This window comes from Ascaphus truei, chromosome 3 (assembly GCF_040206685.1).
Source record: "Ascaphus truei isolate aAscTru1 chromosome 3, aAscTru1.hap1, whole genome shotgun sequence".
Classification (NCBI taxonomy): domain Eukaryota; kingdom Metazoa; phylum Chordata; class Amphibia; order Anura; family Ascaphidae; genus Ascaphus; species Ascaphus truei.
Genome location: NC_134485.1, coordinates 120,989,702 through 121,005,684, shown reverse-complemented (window position 1 = coordinate 121,005,684; position 15,983 = coordinate 120,989,702). Strand labels below are relative to the sequence as shown.

Genomic DNA, 15,983 nt, shown 5'->3' with positions numbered 1-15,983 from the left:
TGTCGACAGGAGCTCGAGTCGCTGTTCATAGCTAAGCCCTTCTCCCCAGGCGGTGAGGAGTGCAATGAGTCCAGAGGTAGCAAGTCCGGCCGCCGCAGCGACTGATCCATCTGCACCCCTTGGCCCCACGCCACCCTCTTCCAGGCGGTCACTGACATCCTGCGCTCCGGGCTGAGTACTGTCTGCTGGCGGGGCCATCCTGTCCTCATATTCTTCTAAGTCCTCCTCCAGCTGACTCTTGGAACGACCGTCTGTCGTGAACCCGTACCCCACACATCTCTCCACTATCTGCGCCCGGTTCCAGGTACAAAACCTTCCTGAGCGTGGACTCATGGTGCCACTGGGGTATAGGTCCAGAGACCAGTGAATTATCTTGTGCTTCTTTGGAAGTGTGTGCAAGTTGCCACTTGTCTGAGGAGCTTGCAATCTACAAGGTCCTCACTATATTACAGAACACTGCAATATAGGCTCAATCAGTATCTCACCAGCTGCCACCAGTTTTAAACGCTTGTCACGGGAGACGCGCTTAATAACACATTTATATTTCGTGGGTCCTGATTGAGCAGAACAGGTTGAGCAAAATAAACTGAGATTTATTCCCTTGATAGGCAAACACACGACAACTGCAGAATAACTTAATAATTACACTCACGGGTAGAGAAATAGAGGATAATGTCCAGAAAGGTGCCCAAGCACCAGAAGATTGTTCTTTAAAATTTAGTCCTTTTGCAAATTGCCAAATAAATAGCCAGTCCAATCCTTCTGTGAATGGGCAAAGTCTTTTCTGGTTCTCTGGGATTTGCTGGAATCCCCAGGGCTAATGAAATAATGAAGCAGGGCAAGTATCCTTGTTGCGATGTTTTTAACCCCTTGCGTTCTGGAATCGTAGCCGATGTACTTAGGTCTTATCCGCTTGAAGAAATCAGGTAACAGCAACAGCAATAACACAGGAATCACACCGGAATGAGGGGTACAGGCCTTTTTAAGGACAAGGGCCTGTGAAGGGATACATTAGCCTCATCCCATTGGCAAGGAATTATCTTCCTCCTATCAGAACCTAATCCCACGCTCCCCTATTGCTTGTATGTTCCTATCAGAACCTGCCAGGTCACATGGGCCAGTCCTACAGCCAGCTCAGGTATCTCTGAGCATGCTCAGTAAGCAGCTTGGTAGCACTGCTAAGTAACAAGGGGCCACTCATTTCTGGGGACGCAATGTCTGAAGTTTGGGTCCCGAGGTGTGAAATATCCAGGAGGAGTAACAGGACCTGCTACTCATAAACATCCTGATTAAGTGACACTTTACGAATCTGGGATCTTTCATCCCAACAGGGGGCTCCTGTATGCATAACATTTGGTCCTTACTGCCTTACAAAGGCAGGCAGACAAAAAAATAGCATCCTGCCTGTACATTTTAAAACAGCAACAGAAAGGCACTTCACTGCAGGTAGAGATTAGCCTGCAAAATGGGGACAGCCATGCATATAGAATTAACCAATTCATCCCCAACGCGAAATAGGGGTAACCAGCTGAGCCCACTGCCATTATTAATGCGCTGATTACCCCCATTTTCGCCACAAACACCATCTTTAAAAGTCCTGCGTGCCTGCCGCTCATAAAATATATTTTTACATGTCCTCTGAGCGGCGCGGGATATTTAAGGAAGGCGCTGTCAAGATCGTGAGCGGCGAGGTGTTCCGGCGGCAGAGAGCCGGCGGGCGGATTGTTCGCGACCAAGCGGCCAAATGTCCTGGACCGCATTTTACATTGTCAATACTAAGTCAACTATTAAGGGAATGCATCCACACCGACTATAATTGATGAGCTTGGGTTTCATGTTTGTGGATTTCAAAGGTCACATAGAAAGTGTTTATTAGGTTTTTTTTGGGTTATACCATTTTATAGAGGAGCATTTTAAAGGACATGTACAAAGTGTTTTCATTTACAGAGGATGTTCTTGATGTTTATGTAATCTCCAAATCTTTTTCTATGTACCTGGGTGCGATTGGGACTGTTTCCTGCAAAGATACTGATCATTCTGATTATATTATAAAAGCATGTGACATATTTGATGTGAACTTCCATATATCTGCTATATATAAGTGTAGCCTGGTTCCCCTTTGGTCCCCTGGTACCTGCTTGTGCGGGCTCTTCGGTGCAGGGAGCGAGGCGGCTGGCAAGCAGGTCACCGGAGCTCCGCCATCTTGAAAAGGCCGCGCATGCGCAGAAGCTAGTTGCGCATGTGCAGAAGCTAGTTGCGCATGTGCAGAGGTGTACTGGGGTTGTGGCGGCCATTAGGGGTGCGCGCGGTATGCACAGGAGCACCAGAGTGTGGCGGCTTTTACAGACAGGGCTCCACGAGGGACTACAAGCCCCATAGTGCATAGGGGCTGTTAGTCACATTTTGCCAAGCAGCCAATAGGGCTAAGAGAATCTCGGCAACAGGCGATTGATACTTTTGGTGTGCTTGAGACCACGCCAGTCGGGAGCTGGACAGAAGAGGGTAAGGTATTATCTCAGGTGCCAGTGGCCCCGAGACTAGGCCTAGATTTCCCCTTCAGGCCCCAACTCCCCTTAGCTTGTGGCTGTTGTAGGGAAGGCCCATAGTTAGGGACACTTCCCCAGTAGTGCTATAGCTAGAGACAGCACGCCGGTGACGGATGCCACGCGGTGCGCAAGGTCTGTGGTCTGGGACTAGATCACCACCGCCATACAGAGAGACTCTTTACGGTGGGACGCTCCTGCCGGAGTCCATCCCACGTGGAGGTGGACGCATTCGCTGACAACGTGGGACCTGACGGATCTCATCATCGGTTGGCGGAACCTGGGGCTGGAGCGCCCAGGCATGTATATCTAAAAGTGCAACAACAATCTACTGTGGGCAGCACTGTCACACATTTGGGTGGGATTGACAATCAACAGGTTGGACACTGGGACACTGCACCCCAAGTACTGTGTGGCTACCCCCGGGTGTATATGTACATATATTGTGGTGTTGCAAAGTGTGATCTGTTATTACAAATACATGTTAGTAAATACTGTTATATCATATCCTGGTGTGTATTTACTGGGCAGGGTTATCCCACTGTGTGCAGATCCATCCCAGGTGGAGACGCTGTATATTAGAGACCAAGGTTACTGCAGGCTCCCTTTAGCGGAGGATCAGGCCTCCTGTTAGCCAACCAGGTATCGTCAGCGCCAGTAGTTGCCATAGGCACGGGGGAAAGGGGGCTACATAAGTAATAACTTTGGACAAATAAGGTTTCTTGTGTGTGCTAAACTGAAGTTATTACTGTATATCCAGGTAAGATTTAATGTATTGAAGATGATTTAACAGAGCCCTTACGTCCTGCAGTACGTTAAGGAAGTCTTCCCTGCACTTTTGGGGATGACTGGGTGATGTAAAAAACATTACATATGCCTAACGTGCATTTTTTTAAGCTGAAGCCCCCATCCGACCCCAACCCTATCAACTAATTATATATCTCCCTCCAATACACTGGCGACACACTTTATTCGAGCTCGGCTAGTCCCACGAATTCGGGTATACCCGGGTGTTTTGAGGTTTGTGACTGTTTTCTGCCCGAGTGCATTGAGTTATTTTCCGGCAGGGATTGAAGCATTTTATTCCCGCTGGCTTCAATATTGCACAGTACATATATATATACTGCATTACAATTCATGAATTTATGCCATCTGGTAGACACGTGAAGCATTGCAGCCTATTAAATCCTAATCATTATCATTTAACAGATCAGCCGCCCATCAGCCAGGCATGAACCCAGGCTGGGAAGGCAAATGCAACGGGGCTTGCCAGAGGTTAGGAGCGGCGCATTCCAGGTATCTGCCAGGTACATACCGGGTATTTGCTCGAATAAAGTGTGTCGGTGCAGTATGTTCCTACCATGCTGGTTTAAAATATCTATACTGCCAAAGATACCCCTTCTGCATGTAAAGCCTTCACCCGCTTAAAACCTCTCACTCAATGCCCCCCACCTCTCGAATGTCCTTCCCTTGAATATTCAACTGGAATCCTCTCTCTCACCCTTTGGGACCTTTTTTAAAAACACACCTCTTTAAGGAACATATAGGTGGTTCCGCTGGCTGATGGTAAACATCTCATATGCCCTGACCTGGGCCACTTGCAGACACACTTCACAAAACACCTTCCTACTGTCCCTGTAAGTGTATTACTGCTGTGAAGCGCTATGTACATGGACGGCGCTATATGAAGATATACATACGCTAGAGAAGGGGTGATCATCGAATTATTTAAAAATATTAAAGGTATAGACATACGCAGGAATGGAAATTTCTCTAAAATGTCATCCCTGGCACCCATGTCCTGTGGTGCTGAGTGACCCGTCAGTCACTGTGCAGCAGATGCTCACAGCACATCTGATCCTGCTTTACTAGTGCAATATCAAAGCCGAGCTGCTCCCGTCAGTGTGGTGCAGGGATGGGTGGGTATTGTATTGTATGTCTTTATTTATATAGCGCCATTAGTGTACATAGCGCTTCACAGTAGTAATACATGTGGTAATCAAAAGGTAGGTGGAGGAGGACTGGAGAGCAGGCTGCTAAGGCGTGCCACAACTGGGGGACAGGGAGATGTAGATAGCATCAGCATTGTGCCCGCCCCTGCTCTCCATGAGGTATGTGAGGTATGTGAGGGAGATGTTGGCAGTGAGAATGGAGGTCCGTTTCAGTGAGGCAGCGGGGAGGAGTGAGAAGTGAGGTCTGTTTAAGGGAGGGAAGGGGAACGAGTGAGAAGTGAGGTCCATTTCAGAGTGGGAGGAGCGAGAAGCGAGAGTGTGTATCAGTGAGGGAGGAGTGAGAAGTGAGGGAGGGGGGTGGAGGGAAAGAGTCAGTGAGGGTGGGTGAGGGCGGAGGGAAAGAGTTAGGGAAGGAGGGAGGAGGAGGGAGAGAGTCAGTGAGAGGGGGGAGGAAGGTGAGTGTGAGGGAGGGAGAGTGTGGGATTAGTAGGTGTGTGTGCCACAGTGGGATTAGAGTATGTGTGTCAAAGATACCTGTACACACTGAATAACAGAGCCACTAACGGGGTGTGTGTGTGTTTGTGGGGGAGAGGAAAGGGGGGGTTGGAGAATTTTTAGGAGCCAATGTTGAGTGGGGGTTGGAGAGACCTCAAGAGTCGCACGCTGTGCATCCCCCTCTGCCCACCAAAAATGTTGAATCCTAAGTTTTTTTTTACATTTTTGTCCATCCCATGCAATTCGCACACTTAGCATAACATATCTCTCACATATTTTCCCACAATACCACAACAATTTGCATCATAAACAGTAATTAAACAAAACTTAAACTGGTCAATAAAACTAGAGAGATAGTTCTGTTCTTACTTCAACACTATTCTGAAGAAAAATGCAGTTGTAATGATCACAAAATTGGACAACAAAACAGCCAAAGCCTAAAAAACAAAGAGAAGAACACAAAGTTAGATTATGCACGTTTTGTTTTCTGTAAAGCAGTCTGACAAATATTACATTAAATGTTTCAGTTTTATTTCATTTCATATAGGTTCATAGTAAAAATGTACAACATACAATAGTTTCAGAAAACGTTGACCGTAAAACCAATTTATATTTCTATTAAAATACAATGATTAATTTTAAAGCTAAAAATGTACTTGGCAAAGAAACTAAATGGTAAACTATAGCAATATATCCTTTTATGTTTAACGTGTGCATATACACTTACTGGTTGTAGGTAGGTCAACACATAAAAAACGATCAGGTTATCCAGAAAGTAGAGAAATGCGGGAATGGACCACTTTAAGAATCGAAAAAACTCCTTCAATGACCAACATGCACATCTAAACGAACGGGTTTCTGAAAAAGAAATATGACAAATGTATAAATAAATGGCAAAAAGAACATTGAAGAGGGCACACTCGTAACTTCCGCAATTACCACAGGTGATGTGCTTAAAAAATATAAAAAAAAAATATCGATGATAATCATCGTTATATAGTCCAAAACATGCTCTCCAGTGGGCTTAAACAAAAAGTTGTATTATTAAATCATTAATGTTTAATCCAGTGCAGGGGCCGAAACATTGTGGCCAAGCAAAGGGTTAATAAAATAAGGAAAAACAAAGACAGTACTTTACTCTATGACAAACACATTGGTATCAACAGTCACGACAAACTGAAAATTAGGATTTTACATACAGTAGTAAAAGTAAAATACATATTGGCCATTAAGGATAGATCGTATGCTTTCAATATTTTGAGCAAATTTTACATTTTGAATACAGAATTTGGGCGCCTCTGCCAGTGATGCTGAGAATTTTACATCAGCATCAACCCAAATGTATGGTTTGGGTCTGTAATGTTTACGGTATGAATAGAGATGTGCAAACAATTCTCACAACTTTGCAAATATGGCAAAAATGGGTATGTTTCTTTGCAAAAAAATTGTGAGTACTTGCAAATGCAAATGAAAACATAAATTTGGTCGAACATTGAATTTTGACAGACGAAAACTACCCTGATATTTAGTTATGAGAGGGAGACTTGGTTTTGTAAAGTCTCAAGTTACTTATATACCACCTCAATCACCCTTAAACATGTGTAGAGACACCTTTGCATGAAAATGAACACACCTGTACCCAAGAAATATGCTAATTTCGGATATGCGAAGTGTATTGAAATTATTGCAATCAGAATATATTCCAGGTACAGTATATCAGGTCTTTCTAGTTTTGTGCACAGGAGAATCTCTCCCCGTGTTGTTTAAAAGTACATTTGGGGAGATATAGCTGTAACTTGAGACTTTATAAAATTAGGAGTCTATCACTCTCTCTTGTCTGGTGAACAGCAAACTTTTGCTTCTGGGCCTTTTGGATAAGATCAAGTGTAGTGTCTGTCCTGGCAGTGGCACACACTTGGTCTGGTCGAGAGGCGGAACTGAGAGCCTGAGATTTTATTGTGTTTCATGTACCCCCCCGCTGGCAAGCCAGGGATGAGGGGGGTGGGGGGGATTGGGGTGTCTGCAGAAGTAGTGCCGACTGTGAAGAGCGCACAGGGAGCAGGTTAGCCCCCAACGCTGCGACGCACTGGCATCCTGAACCATTCCCAGCATGGATATTTTTAATCCACGATTTTTATTTCCCACACTCTCGTCACTCCCTGGGCCTTCGGGCTAGGGTGGCACAACAATTGTTAAACACACCCAGCCAATTTTTTGGTTGGAGTGCTTAACTGCACTGACACACAGCCCTTGGTGCGCTGCTATGGTGACTGTAACAGGGTGCCCCTTTTTGCACAAGCACTTATTTTGAATGGGTTGTGTGATGTTTTTGATTTTGTGGCACGTTTTGGTGGTTAGTCACGTCTCTCTCCGAGAGTAAAAGACCTTGGGTGATTAAGCTTCGGTCGAAAGCAAAAAAAGTCTTGGACATTCTTGCCCGGCCTTCTGGCGAAGAAAGGAAAATAAGTGGATGTCTGGATTCCTCATGGATGAAGGCGTCAAAGACCATGAGGACCTTCCTTGCCTTCTGGCTTAAGAGAATCGGGGAGAGTAACAGGACTTGCCAGACTCCGGAAAGGCGGTCTCACGTAGGAGCACCCAAGTCACTTAGGTAATTTAAGCACAGAGCATTCTCTGGCTCTCTCAAAAAAATATATATCTGTTCTGCCATAAGCAGAAATAGAGCAGATACAGGAAGTGGCACACACTTGATCGTCTGGTCGGGAGTGGGATCATGGAGCCCAAGCTTTTAACGTCATTTGCGCTCCAGGCATTGTTAACCTAATTAAGGAACCAGCAATGCCAAAGGATGGCCTTGAAGAGCAGCACGTTTGTAGTACAGAGCATATTTTTGGCACAGATCTTTTAGGTTTCCCACTTTTTATGCACGGTAATCACCCCAGGAACTTTTGGTTAGGCTGGAAGGATGGTGCCAGGAGGGTGTTTTATTATGCACTAGCGCACCGTATTTGCCAGAGAACAAAGGCACTTTGTTGCCCTTTCCACGGGGAGAGGCGACGAGAGCGGTGTTGGACATCCTGGTTTGGTCAGCGACAGAAGATCCTTCATAAACCGAGGTGGATCCCCGGGTCGAAGTCTCCTCTCAAGAGCACCGCTGCACGAGTGGCACCGGGCACTGTACAAGCAGGAAACTTTGTTGGCCTTTTGGCCAAAGAGTTTCTAAAAGGACGCACCTGCACAGTGGGCACAACACCTGTGACTGTGTGAACTATTCATCCAGTGAACACATACACGTGGGCTCCAGAAAAACAAAAAAAGAAGAGAAGAACATCAAATCTTCAATCGAAATGTTCACGTTTCTCTTTGACTTTGTGAATTTCGACCAAACTTTTAAAGGTAAAAGCTTTGATCACATTCTTGAATTTTTTATTTTTTTCCCGAAAAATTCGAACGTCCTGTGGGCGAAGTGAACTTTGGCAATTTTAACCATCTCTAGGTATAAAGTATCTATCTCATAAGTCAATAATGTTAAGTTGTGAAGAAATAAAAAAAAAAAACTTACCTTTCATAATTATCCTGAATGCCATAATCATGCAACACAGAAGCTTTACAGCCTCTGCACATACATTAACTGTAGCTGGAACGTAGTCATATGCATTTTCTGTAGAATTAAACAGAAAAGTAGGAAGCATTACTTTTTTGAAGTGAAACTTCTTTTCTGGCACCTACAGAGTTTTGATAGAAAAATTCCTTGTGTTGTAACAAAATTCCATAACGGTAGTGACGTTACTTCTGGCAAAAAAGGCCCATCAGTGACGTCGGGGGAGGGAGAGAAAAGACACTGACTGACACACACACACACACAATGACTGAGACAAGACACACTGACAGACACACTCACTTACACACAAAGAATTTACAGTTACTATAAATATAGAAGCGCAAAATGCTAAAACGCTCGTTATAAGTCAAACTTTTTTGTGTTTTGGCACTTAAATTGTGTTTTGATTTTTAATTAAAAACATCACCATCACAAATACAATTTCTGTGACAAAACAGTGACAAAAGACAAAGAAGTTTCACATAAAATGTGCGTGCTCGACAGACACACACACACACTTTATGTGTGTGTATATATACTGTATATTTAATGAGATGTAACACGATCACAGAAGAAAATGCCATAAAACATACTGTATTCTGCCCCTACTAGATCTAGAGTAGACACACTAATCTATTTTGCTGAATTGATTGTATAAAAAAAAAAAAGTATGTAGATAATTGGTTCAGTGGTTAGAAAACTTAGCTCGATAAACTAAGTTTTCTAAACACTGAACCAATTATCTACATAGTTGGGTCTTGACTGCACACTATTGGGGGATTTCCAACCTACTGCCCACCCTGTAGAGAACCTTTAGATTTGGACCCTTCTTTTTTTAATAGTGCACCTACCTGTCCACTTTAGCCGAGGTCGCGCAGGTATCCCCTGTTTTGTCTTGTTCTTTAATACATTTCTTGAAAAAACAAAAAACCACAGGGAAATATTAAATATACTCTGAAGCGTCGACTCGAGCAGTTTTAGGGATTTTGGTCCAAAAATGGCCTAAAGGGCAACTTCAGATTTGCCCAACCATACGTCAGAGTATATTAAATTTATCCCTAAGGATTTTGGAAAGATGATCCCAACAAACATTGTCAAAGATTTGCATTTCCATAGGCTTTTTTTATTTATTTTTTTATTTTTAGCATCAACAGTCTTTTGGTGAAATTTTGGGCAAGAAGTATTGTTGATCACATTCTCCTAGCGTCTTTGTTAAATGTACTCCCTCTGTATTAACCTTAGTAAAAATCATTATGTTGCATGCATCGGTTGGATTAGCAGAAATGGTGCCACCTTTCTTTTCAGGGAATTTTTTTTTCTATTTCGTTTTATTGCCATTTTTTTATTTGCTTTGGTTGTCTAACGTTTAACATTTTTAAACAATTTGGTGAGGTTTAACCTGGCTTCTCTCATTTTGATGTCCAAATCGCGGGGAGCGCTGGTGTCCTTCTTGTTGCAAAGGGCATCTCTTCTAAGACTATCTACTGGTCACATTAGAACCACTATTGCGACTGATTTTGGATACGCTTATATTAAATGGGAAATATGCGAGAATACTCCCATCAAAGTCGTGTCTATCCTTTTCTGGTACAAGGAATATGCACTATTGTGTTTTGTTTTTTTTATAAATCTTTTTTTGGTTACGACACCTGCGCTCCCCATGATTTGGACATCTCACTAAGTAATTGAGAAAGCAATTCATACGGAGGGTTTGAGCTGCAATCAACGGTTGTTTTATTGTTTACAACACTATTTCGCACTTTTATATTTTTGGTAAAGGGCACTATTATATTTCACAGATGGAATTAGTTGCTATTTCTTAGCATTTACATGTCACGCTAAGTTTTACATCACCTAAAGTGCACTTTGTTATACATAGGTTTTTGAAGTCCTTTAGTAGGTTTCTTATTGCACACAGTGGGTATAGAGCATCACACGTAACTTATATTCTCTCTAATTTTGCAATTACAGTAGTTTATTCTTCTTGAAACATATTCGGTAATGTCAACCCTTACACGATTGCTTTAGATATCTCCCAAAAAAGCCAGATGTTTTCCATTTTTGAAAAATAATCGTCTAAAGTGTTCATTATTGCTTTAAAAAAAAAAAAAAAAGTGTACAACCTCTACCTGGCACTTGTCACTTTATTAATTAAGTAGTTGGGAACAAATGTGTAATCTATTCTGGAAAAACGCACGAGAGTACAATGTGTCTTCTCTTGTTGTAACAGTCTCCCAGGACCAGACATATGTAAAGTTTCCATTAATAGCTTAAGGCTACAACCCCAGTCACTGCGTACATGCGCGCGCCGGAGTGGCTGACTGCGTGTGCACCAGTTTCAGCCGCGACCTGTGGTCTGCGGCTCCGCTTCTAGTGAAGAGCAGGAGATCTGACAGGGGTGGGGGTTGGGGCAGGGGCGCAGCTATGACGTTGGGAGGCTGGTATGCCCCCATTGGCTGAACCGCCACCGTGACGTGGCCAATGCTCGGCCGCCGCCGCCACAAAAGACAAAAATCTTCTCATTTGGCAAAGGCGGTGGAGAATAGTGTAGGCGTGCACAGGCAGCTACTGGGGCCTGCCCCATAGGGGGCCGTGCCTTGCGTGCGCCGCGCACCCACCGAGGACGAAGCCTTAAGTATTTCTCCCCTTGGCTATCTACACATTTTGCCTTGGAAGATGCCCATGTATTGATACAGCATCAAGTTAAAATGACCTAATATGATATATATTATAATATGCTTGAACAATTTGTCAACAGTCTAGTAAGAATAAAAAGAAGCATTGTGACAAATATATGACAGTATATTCAACATTGTGGGGTTTTTAAATGAATAAAGCAATTCTGCCCTCTTCCTCATTATATTTATGTATTATATCTATGGTAGATTCTTTTAAAATACTATTACAATGCCATTTTTCTATGTGCTCAAGAAAAAAATGCTCTCAGAAACCAGATCCCTTTCAAAGCAGCAATACCCTTCTACTGCCAAATCTCGGGTCAATAGGTGATGTTCCGGTTTCCTTGTGGGTGGCTGTTTTTAATCCCCTTTAAAAACCAGGAGATAAAATACTGGCAACTTCACCAATAAATAGATTGAGAACTGGGGTCCCCAGAGCGGAGAATATCGTGGCTCAACTCCAGAGAACCCCAGGTTGTAATCCTGTAAAAAAAAGGGGCGCTAGTTAGGGGAGATTGCAGCTTTTCACATTCTTTAGTACTGTATGTAAATGTGTTTCCTGCTAATGGACAATATTACGCTTTATTTTAATTTTTTAATGGGCTAATACTCTTTTCCTATTTATTGGTGGTTTTATACCATTAACATTGCAGAAAATGTAGGCATTCACAATAATTTTCAGGAAAATAATGGAATTATGTGGCCAAATTGGATCATAGCACATCATGACTAAATAATGACTTAAGTAACGCCTCCCAGAAACATAGTAAGACTAGTAGTCTAGTAAATAGCAGATATTGCTACTACATCATGCATAAAATAAATTATTAAGATACATTTCTGGAACAAAAAAAAAAAAACCCCATTAAAACATTTAAAAGAGAACATCTTACCCAACATCCTTATTTCACAAGCTCTTGTGAAATATTAGAGAAGTGTATAAAGCCTTCTCATGTTTTAACATCGCTCACACAAACATAACTTGAGAGGAAGAATGGGGGGGGGGAGGAGGTTTAAAAAAATATCCAGAATGAAATTGGAACCTTACATTTGGGATGTTTTCGGTAAGAGGAAAAAAGGTGTGACAGGAAAACAAGGGAGATGTATGAGGGATTGAGAGGTAAAGAAAAAACAAAGGGTAAGTGTAATGAAGGAAGGAGGGTGGGTTGGGTTTATTAATTAGAAAAACAATATTTCTGAACAGATAAATACAAGATACTTGCTTGCTATACTTTTGGAGTTTTTCAACAAGTGCTTAGAAATTAAGGCTTTTTAAAATGGTAAGAGAGTTAAATCCCCTTGGGCAGATTTCTCCTGAATCTGGGCCTTCTGTGCCATTGCATTTTGAGAGTTATTGCTCCATAAACTGTATGGTTCAGCACTCAGGTTACTTGGTAAAATTAAGCAGATTCTGCTGTGGAGATTAAAAAAAACAAACAAAAAAAAAACCACACGTTTCTCTGGGAGGCAGCACGGAGCTGTCAACATGAACATCCTAGCTCTCTGGTGCCATACCCCATGTCTTCAGGAAGGATTACCCAAATACAGTACTTATACATTTCCTCTTGTTGTATGTCAAGGAGTCAATGGAAACTTGAATCATGCGTAGATTTCAATATGCAGTGGTATAAAAATGACAAAGGGAGATAAAAGAGAAGGTAGGTGCACTCACAATTACGGTGAACAGCTGCCACGGGGGCTCAGAAAGCCCCAGCAAGTTGAGGTATTGCAAATCCTGGGAAGAAAGAAGACGGCACTCCAGTAGTCTTGGCAAAGAAAATGTAAGTAGTGCAAAAGTACAATGATCTATGTTTCGGTCCTAGTGTGGACTTTTCTCTTGATACACTAGGACCGAAACGTTGATCCTTGTACTTTTGCACTACTTAAACATTTTTTGCGAAGACCACCGGAGTGCAGTCTTCTTTCTTCGCAGAGTAAGGTAGATGGCAGCTACAGACCCCATCGGTTCAAGCTTTTTATGCATGTGGAAAAGTGTACATAAAAAATAAAAAAAAATACAGTGTAGTGGTTAAGCCCCCTTAACAACTTCTAACAGTACCGGCAAGCTGATTTGCTTTTTTGATTAGCTTGCGGTCTCCACTGCCCTTTTTGTTTTCATTTAGTTAAGTACATACAGACAAGGCAGTTATCCATGTATGTCTGCTAAAACTTCACATCAGTGTTAAAGTCCACATAATCTTTTAGAGTTGATTTAGTCGGTTAAGCCATGTTTGATATCAGCAAACATATTGTAGAGAAGATTTATTTTTTTACTCACTTGTTAAAGCAATTAAGCGGACACATTAAAAAAAAGTTAAAAACATGTACTGTAAGTAACTTCCACTTAAATTCTGCTTCGTTGGCGAAAAAATGGCCAGCATTTGCAGTTCTAGACATGGCCAAGACAAAGTTCATCCAGAATCTACTTCACAGTATTCAATAATGATTTGTGCCATGCAAAGTTGGTCAGGTCATTATGTACCTTAAAGTGGCAATCCCACTCAGCTAAAACAGCAGTTAACGTATTTTATGTTTTATTTGTAAATTAAGAAAATATATATTTTCAATAGAGAACCTGTATACGAGTGCATTAAATTTATCAAGTCCCTGCTAGTGGGCTTGGACGGAGAAGGGTAGTCCTGGTAGGGACTGAAGGATATTGTCTCTTTGCACAGTCACTGCATCTGGAACAACCAGCATCAATTTCCCAAGTAAGGGAATTGGGGTCTGATGAATAAGGAATAACAGCTTTATGGGCCAATGTGTATTAAAAAAGTCTCGCTTGTATTTCGACTCCCTCCCAACTGTTCCAAATTACTAGCCACCTGTTGCCAGTTCAGTGCCATCTCTGCCTAATAGCCCAGCACTGCTACCTGTCCTGACCCGTTTCTGACAAATTATGCACTATCTGACATGAGGCTCTGGACTTGTCTTAAATAAGCCTCTGTCTGACTTCATTTCTACTGTGTTTGGATCATCAGCTCAATCGTGTTGTATCCTGTTCTAGTCTTGCTGCAATCAGAGCAGCTCTTTTCCCTGTTCTGGCCTCTGCAAGCTACTTACAGAATGGCCCAGCATTAAACCGTTAGAGCTACTAGGCCAACAATACCAAATCCTTTTTGTGGGTTAAGGAACCTATAATTATATTGTGAAATTCTGCAGAACCCCAACCCTCTCTAATAGTGTCTGATATTACATGCATTGTAAGGAACCCCAGCCCTCTCTAATAGCACGTCCGAGATCAGATGCATTGTAAATTCTTCTGTATTTGGTACAATTTTCAAATTACCTGAAAATTACACTGAAACCTTTAGGGATGCTAGGGGAAACACAGTTCTAAAGTCTTGATTTGGCTAACATTGATAACTTAGAAAGCGTTTTGGTTACAAACAGTGGTGAGCAAAATCTTGCCAGGCAGATAGTTTTTAGAGCTTTATGTAGGCAACCCATTAATACCCAGGTAAAAATACGTATGCCTTCAAACAAGTATTATCTACTTCAGTGGTCCTCAAAGCTGTGCCCACGGCACCCGCCAAGCCTTGTGGGTCCCCGAAATAGCAGTGCTGCTGACAGCACGCATGTGCCGGTCAGAGGAAGGGGCCTGCCCGGAAGTCAGACCCAACCTTCGCATCCGTGAACGGGACTGGCACAGCACTGGAGGCCTCCTCCCAAGGTAAGTGTCTTTTGAGCGCTAGTTAATGGGTTGGTGCCCGCCAGTCTCACCTGAAGTATCAAGTATGCCCTTGGGCACAAAAAGGTTGGGTACACTTGATCTACTTCATGTACAGTATGTCATAACATCATAGTGTAGTGTATATTATGACCAATTACAGTATCTAAATGCACTATATTGTATCTCAAATATATCACATGAGAACACTAGAACCACATTTATTTAATGTCTAGCTAAACAAGGCTTTTTTTCCCAGGGAGAACGCGATGGAACGTAGTTCCTATACCTTTTTTCATAGACCCCATGGTCAATGTTATACAATTATTGTGATAATCTAAAAAAAAAAAAATTAAATAAATAAATGTGTTATAAAACAATTAGAATATAATCATTATTTATAAAACTGATACCAGATAGATTTGAAATGATTTTGAAATGTGAATGTATATTATTGCACATGTCCAAGAATAAGTACCGAGTAAAACAATAGAAGAACAAAAAAGAGAGAGAGATACAAACCTTCATTGGCAGAAAATTTCATCAGGAGAACACGACTTGAGCCGAGGCCCACAAACGTAAATCCAAGCAGAAACGTGTGCAGCGATGACTGGGAGAGCCATGTTGGTTTTAAGAAGCACTTGTACCTCATTGTGCTCGTTTATCATACAGCATTCCTAATTAACTGTAATTAAAAAAAAATAAAAAAATAGAAGTGATTTCATTGTACCGCAAACAAAAAACTGATTTTGTTTCAAATAAATTAACTCTGAATTTCAAAATGTTAAAGTGAATTGGAAAGAATTCTATTACATTTTCATTCTAGACGCACATCACATTTCCAAATTTAAATGTAGACAGAATGGCGAACCTAGATTGTGTCAAGGAGCTTTGCAGGAGTTGTAAACACACCAGAACACAACTATATGCTTAAATGGGCTGAGGATCTGAATGTAGAGATTTACAGGGACGATCTGGAAATCGGCAGCAAAGACCTCAATCTGTACAACGACCAAAGAAAATATTTCCAACATTTTATTTCAATGGTACCTGACCCCAAGCAGACAATCAGATCTACCCAGG

The 15,983-nt window shown here is 42.1% G+C and overlaps 1 protein-coding gene across 9 annotated transcripts in view; it reads right to left on the bottom strand.

Annotated features, from left to right (window-relative positions):
* SLC35A5 (solute carrier family 35 member A5) overlaps positions 1–15,983 on the bottom strand; it is a 38,814-nt gene that overhangs the window by 14,241 nt on the left and 8,590 nt on the right. For 8 of the 9 annotated variants that reach the window (XM_075589454.1, XM_075589450.1, XM_075589449.1 and 5 more), the window contains 4 exons: positions 15,423–15,585; positions 8,514–8,612; positions 5,718–5,848; positions 5,360–5,427 (listed from right to left, as the gene is read on the bottom strand). In XM_075589454.1, the coding sequence (XP_075445569.1) occupies positions 5,360–5,427; positions 5,718–5,848; positions 8,514–8,612; positions 15,423–15,552 (428 nt within the window). In that variant the 5' untranslated portion in view covers positions 15,553–15,585. Of the gene's footprint in view, positions 1–5,359; positions 5,428–5,717; positions 5,849–8,513; positions 8,613–9,403; positions 9,466–15,422; positions 15,586–15,983 lie in introns of those variants that run through there. The other variant, XM_075589456.1, reaches the window with a different exon arrangement.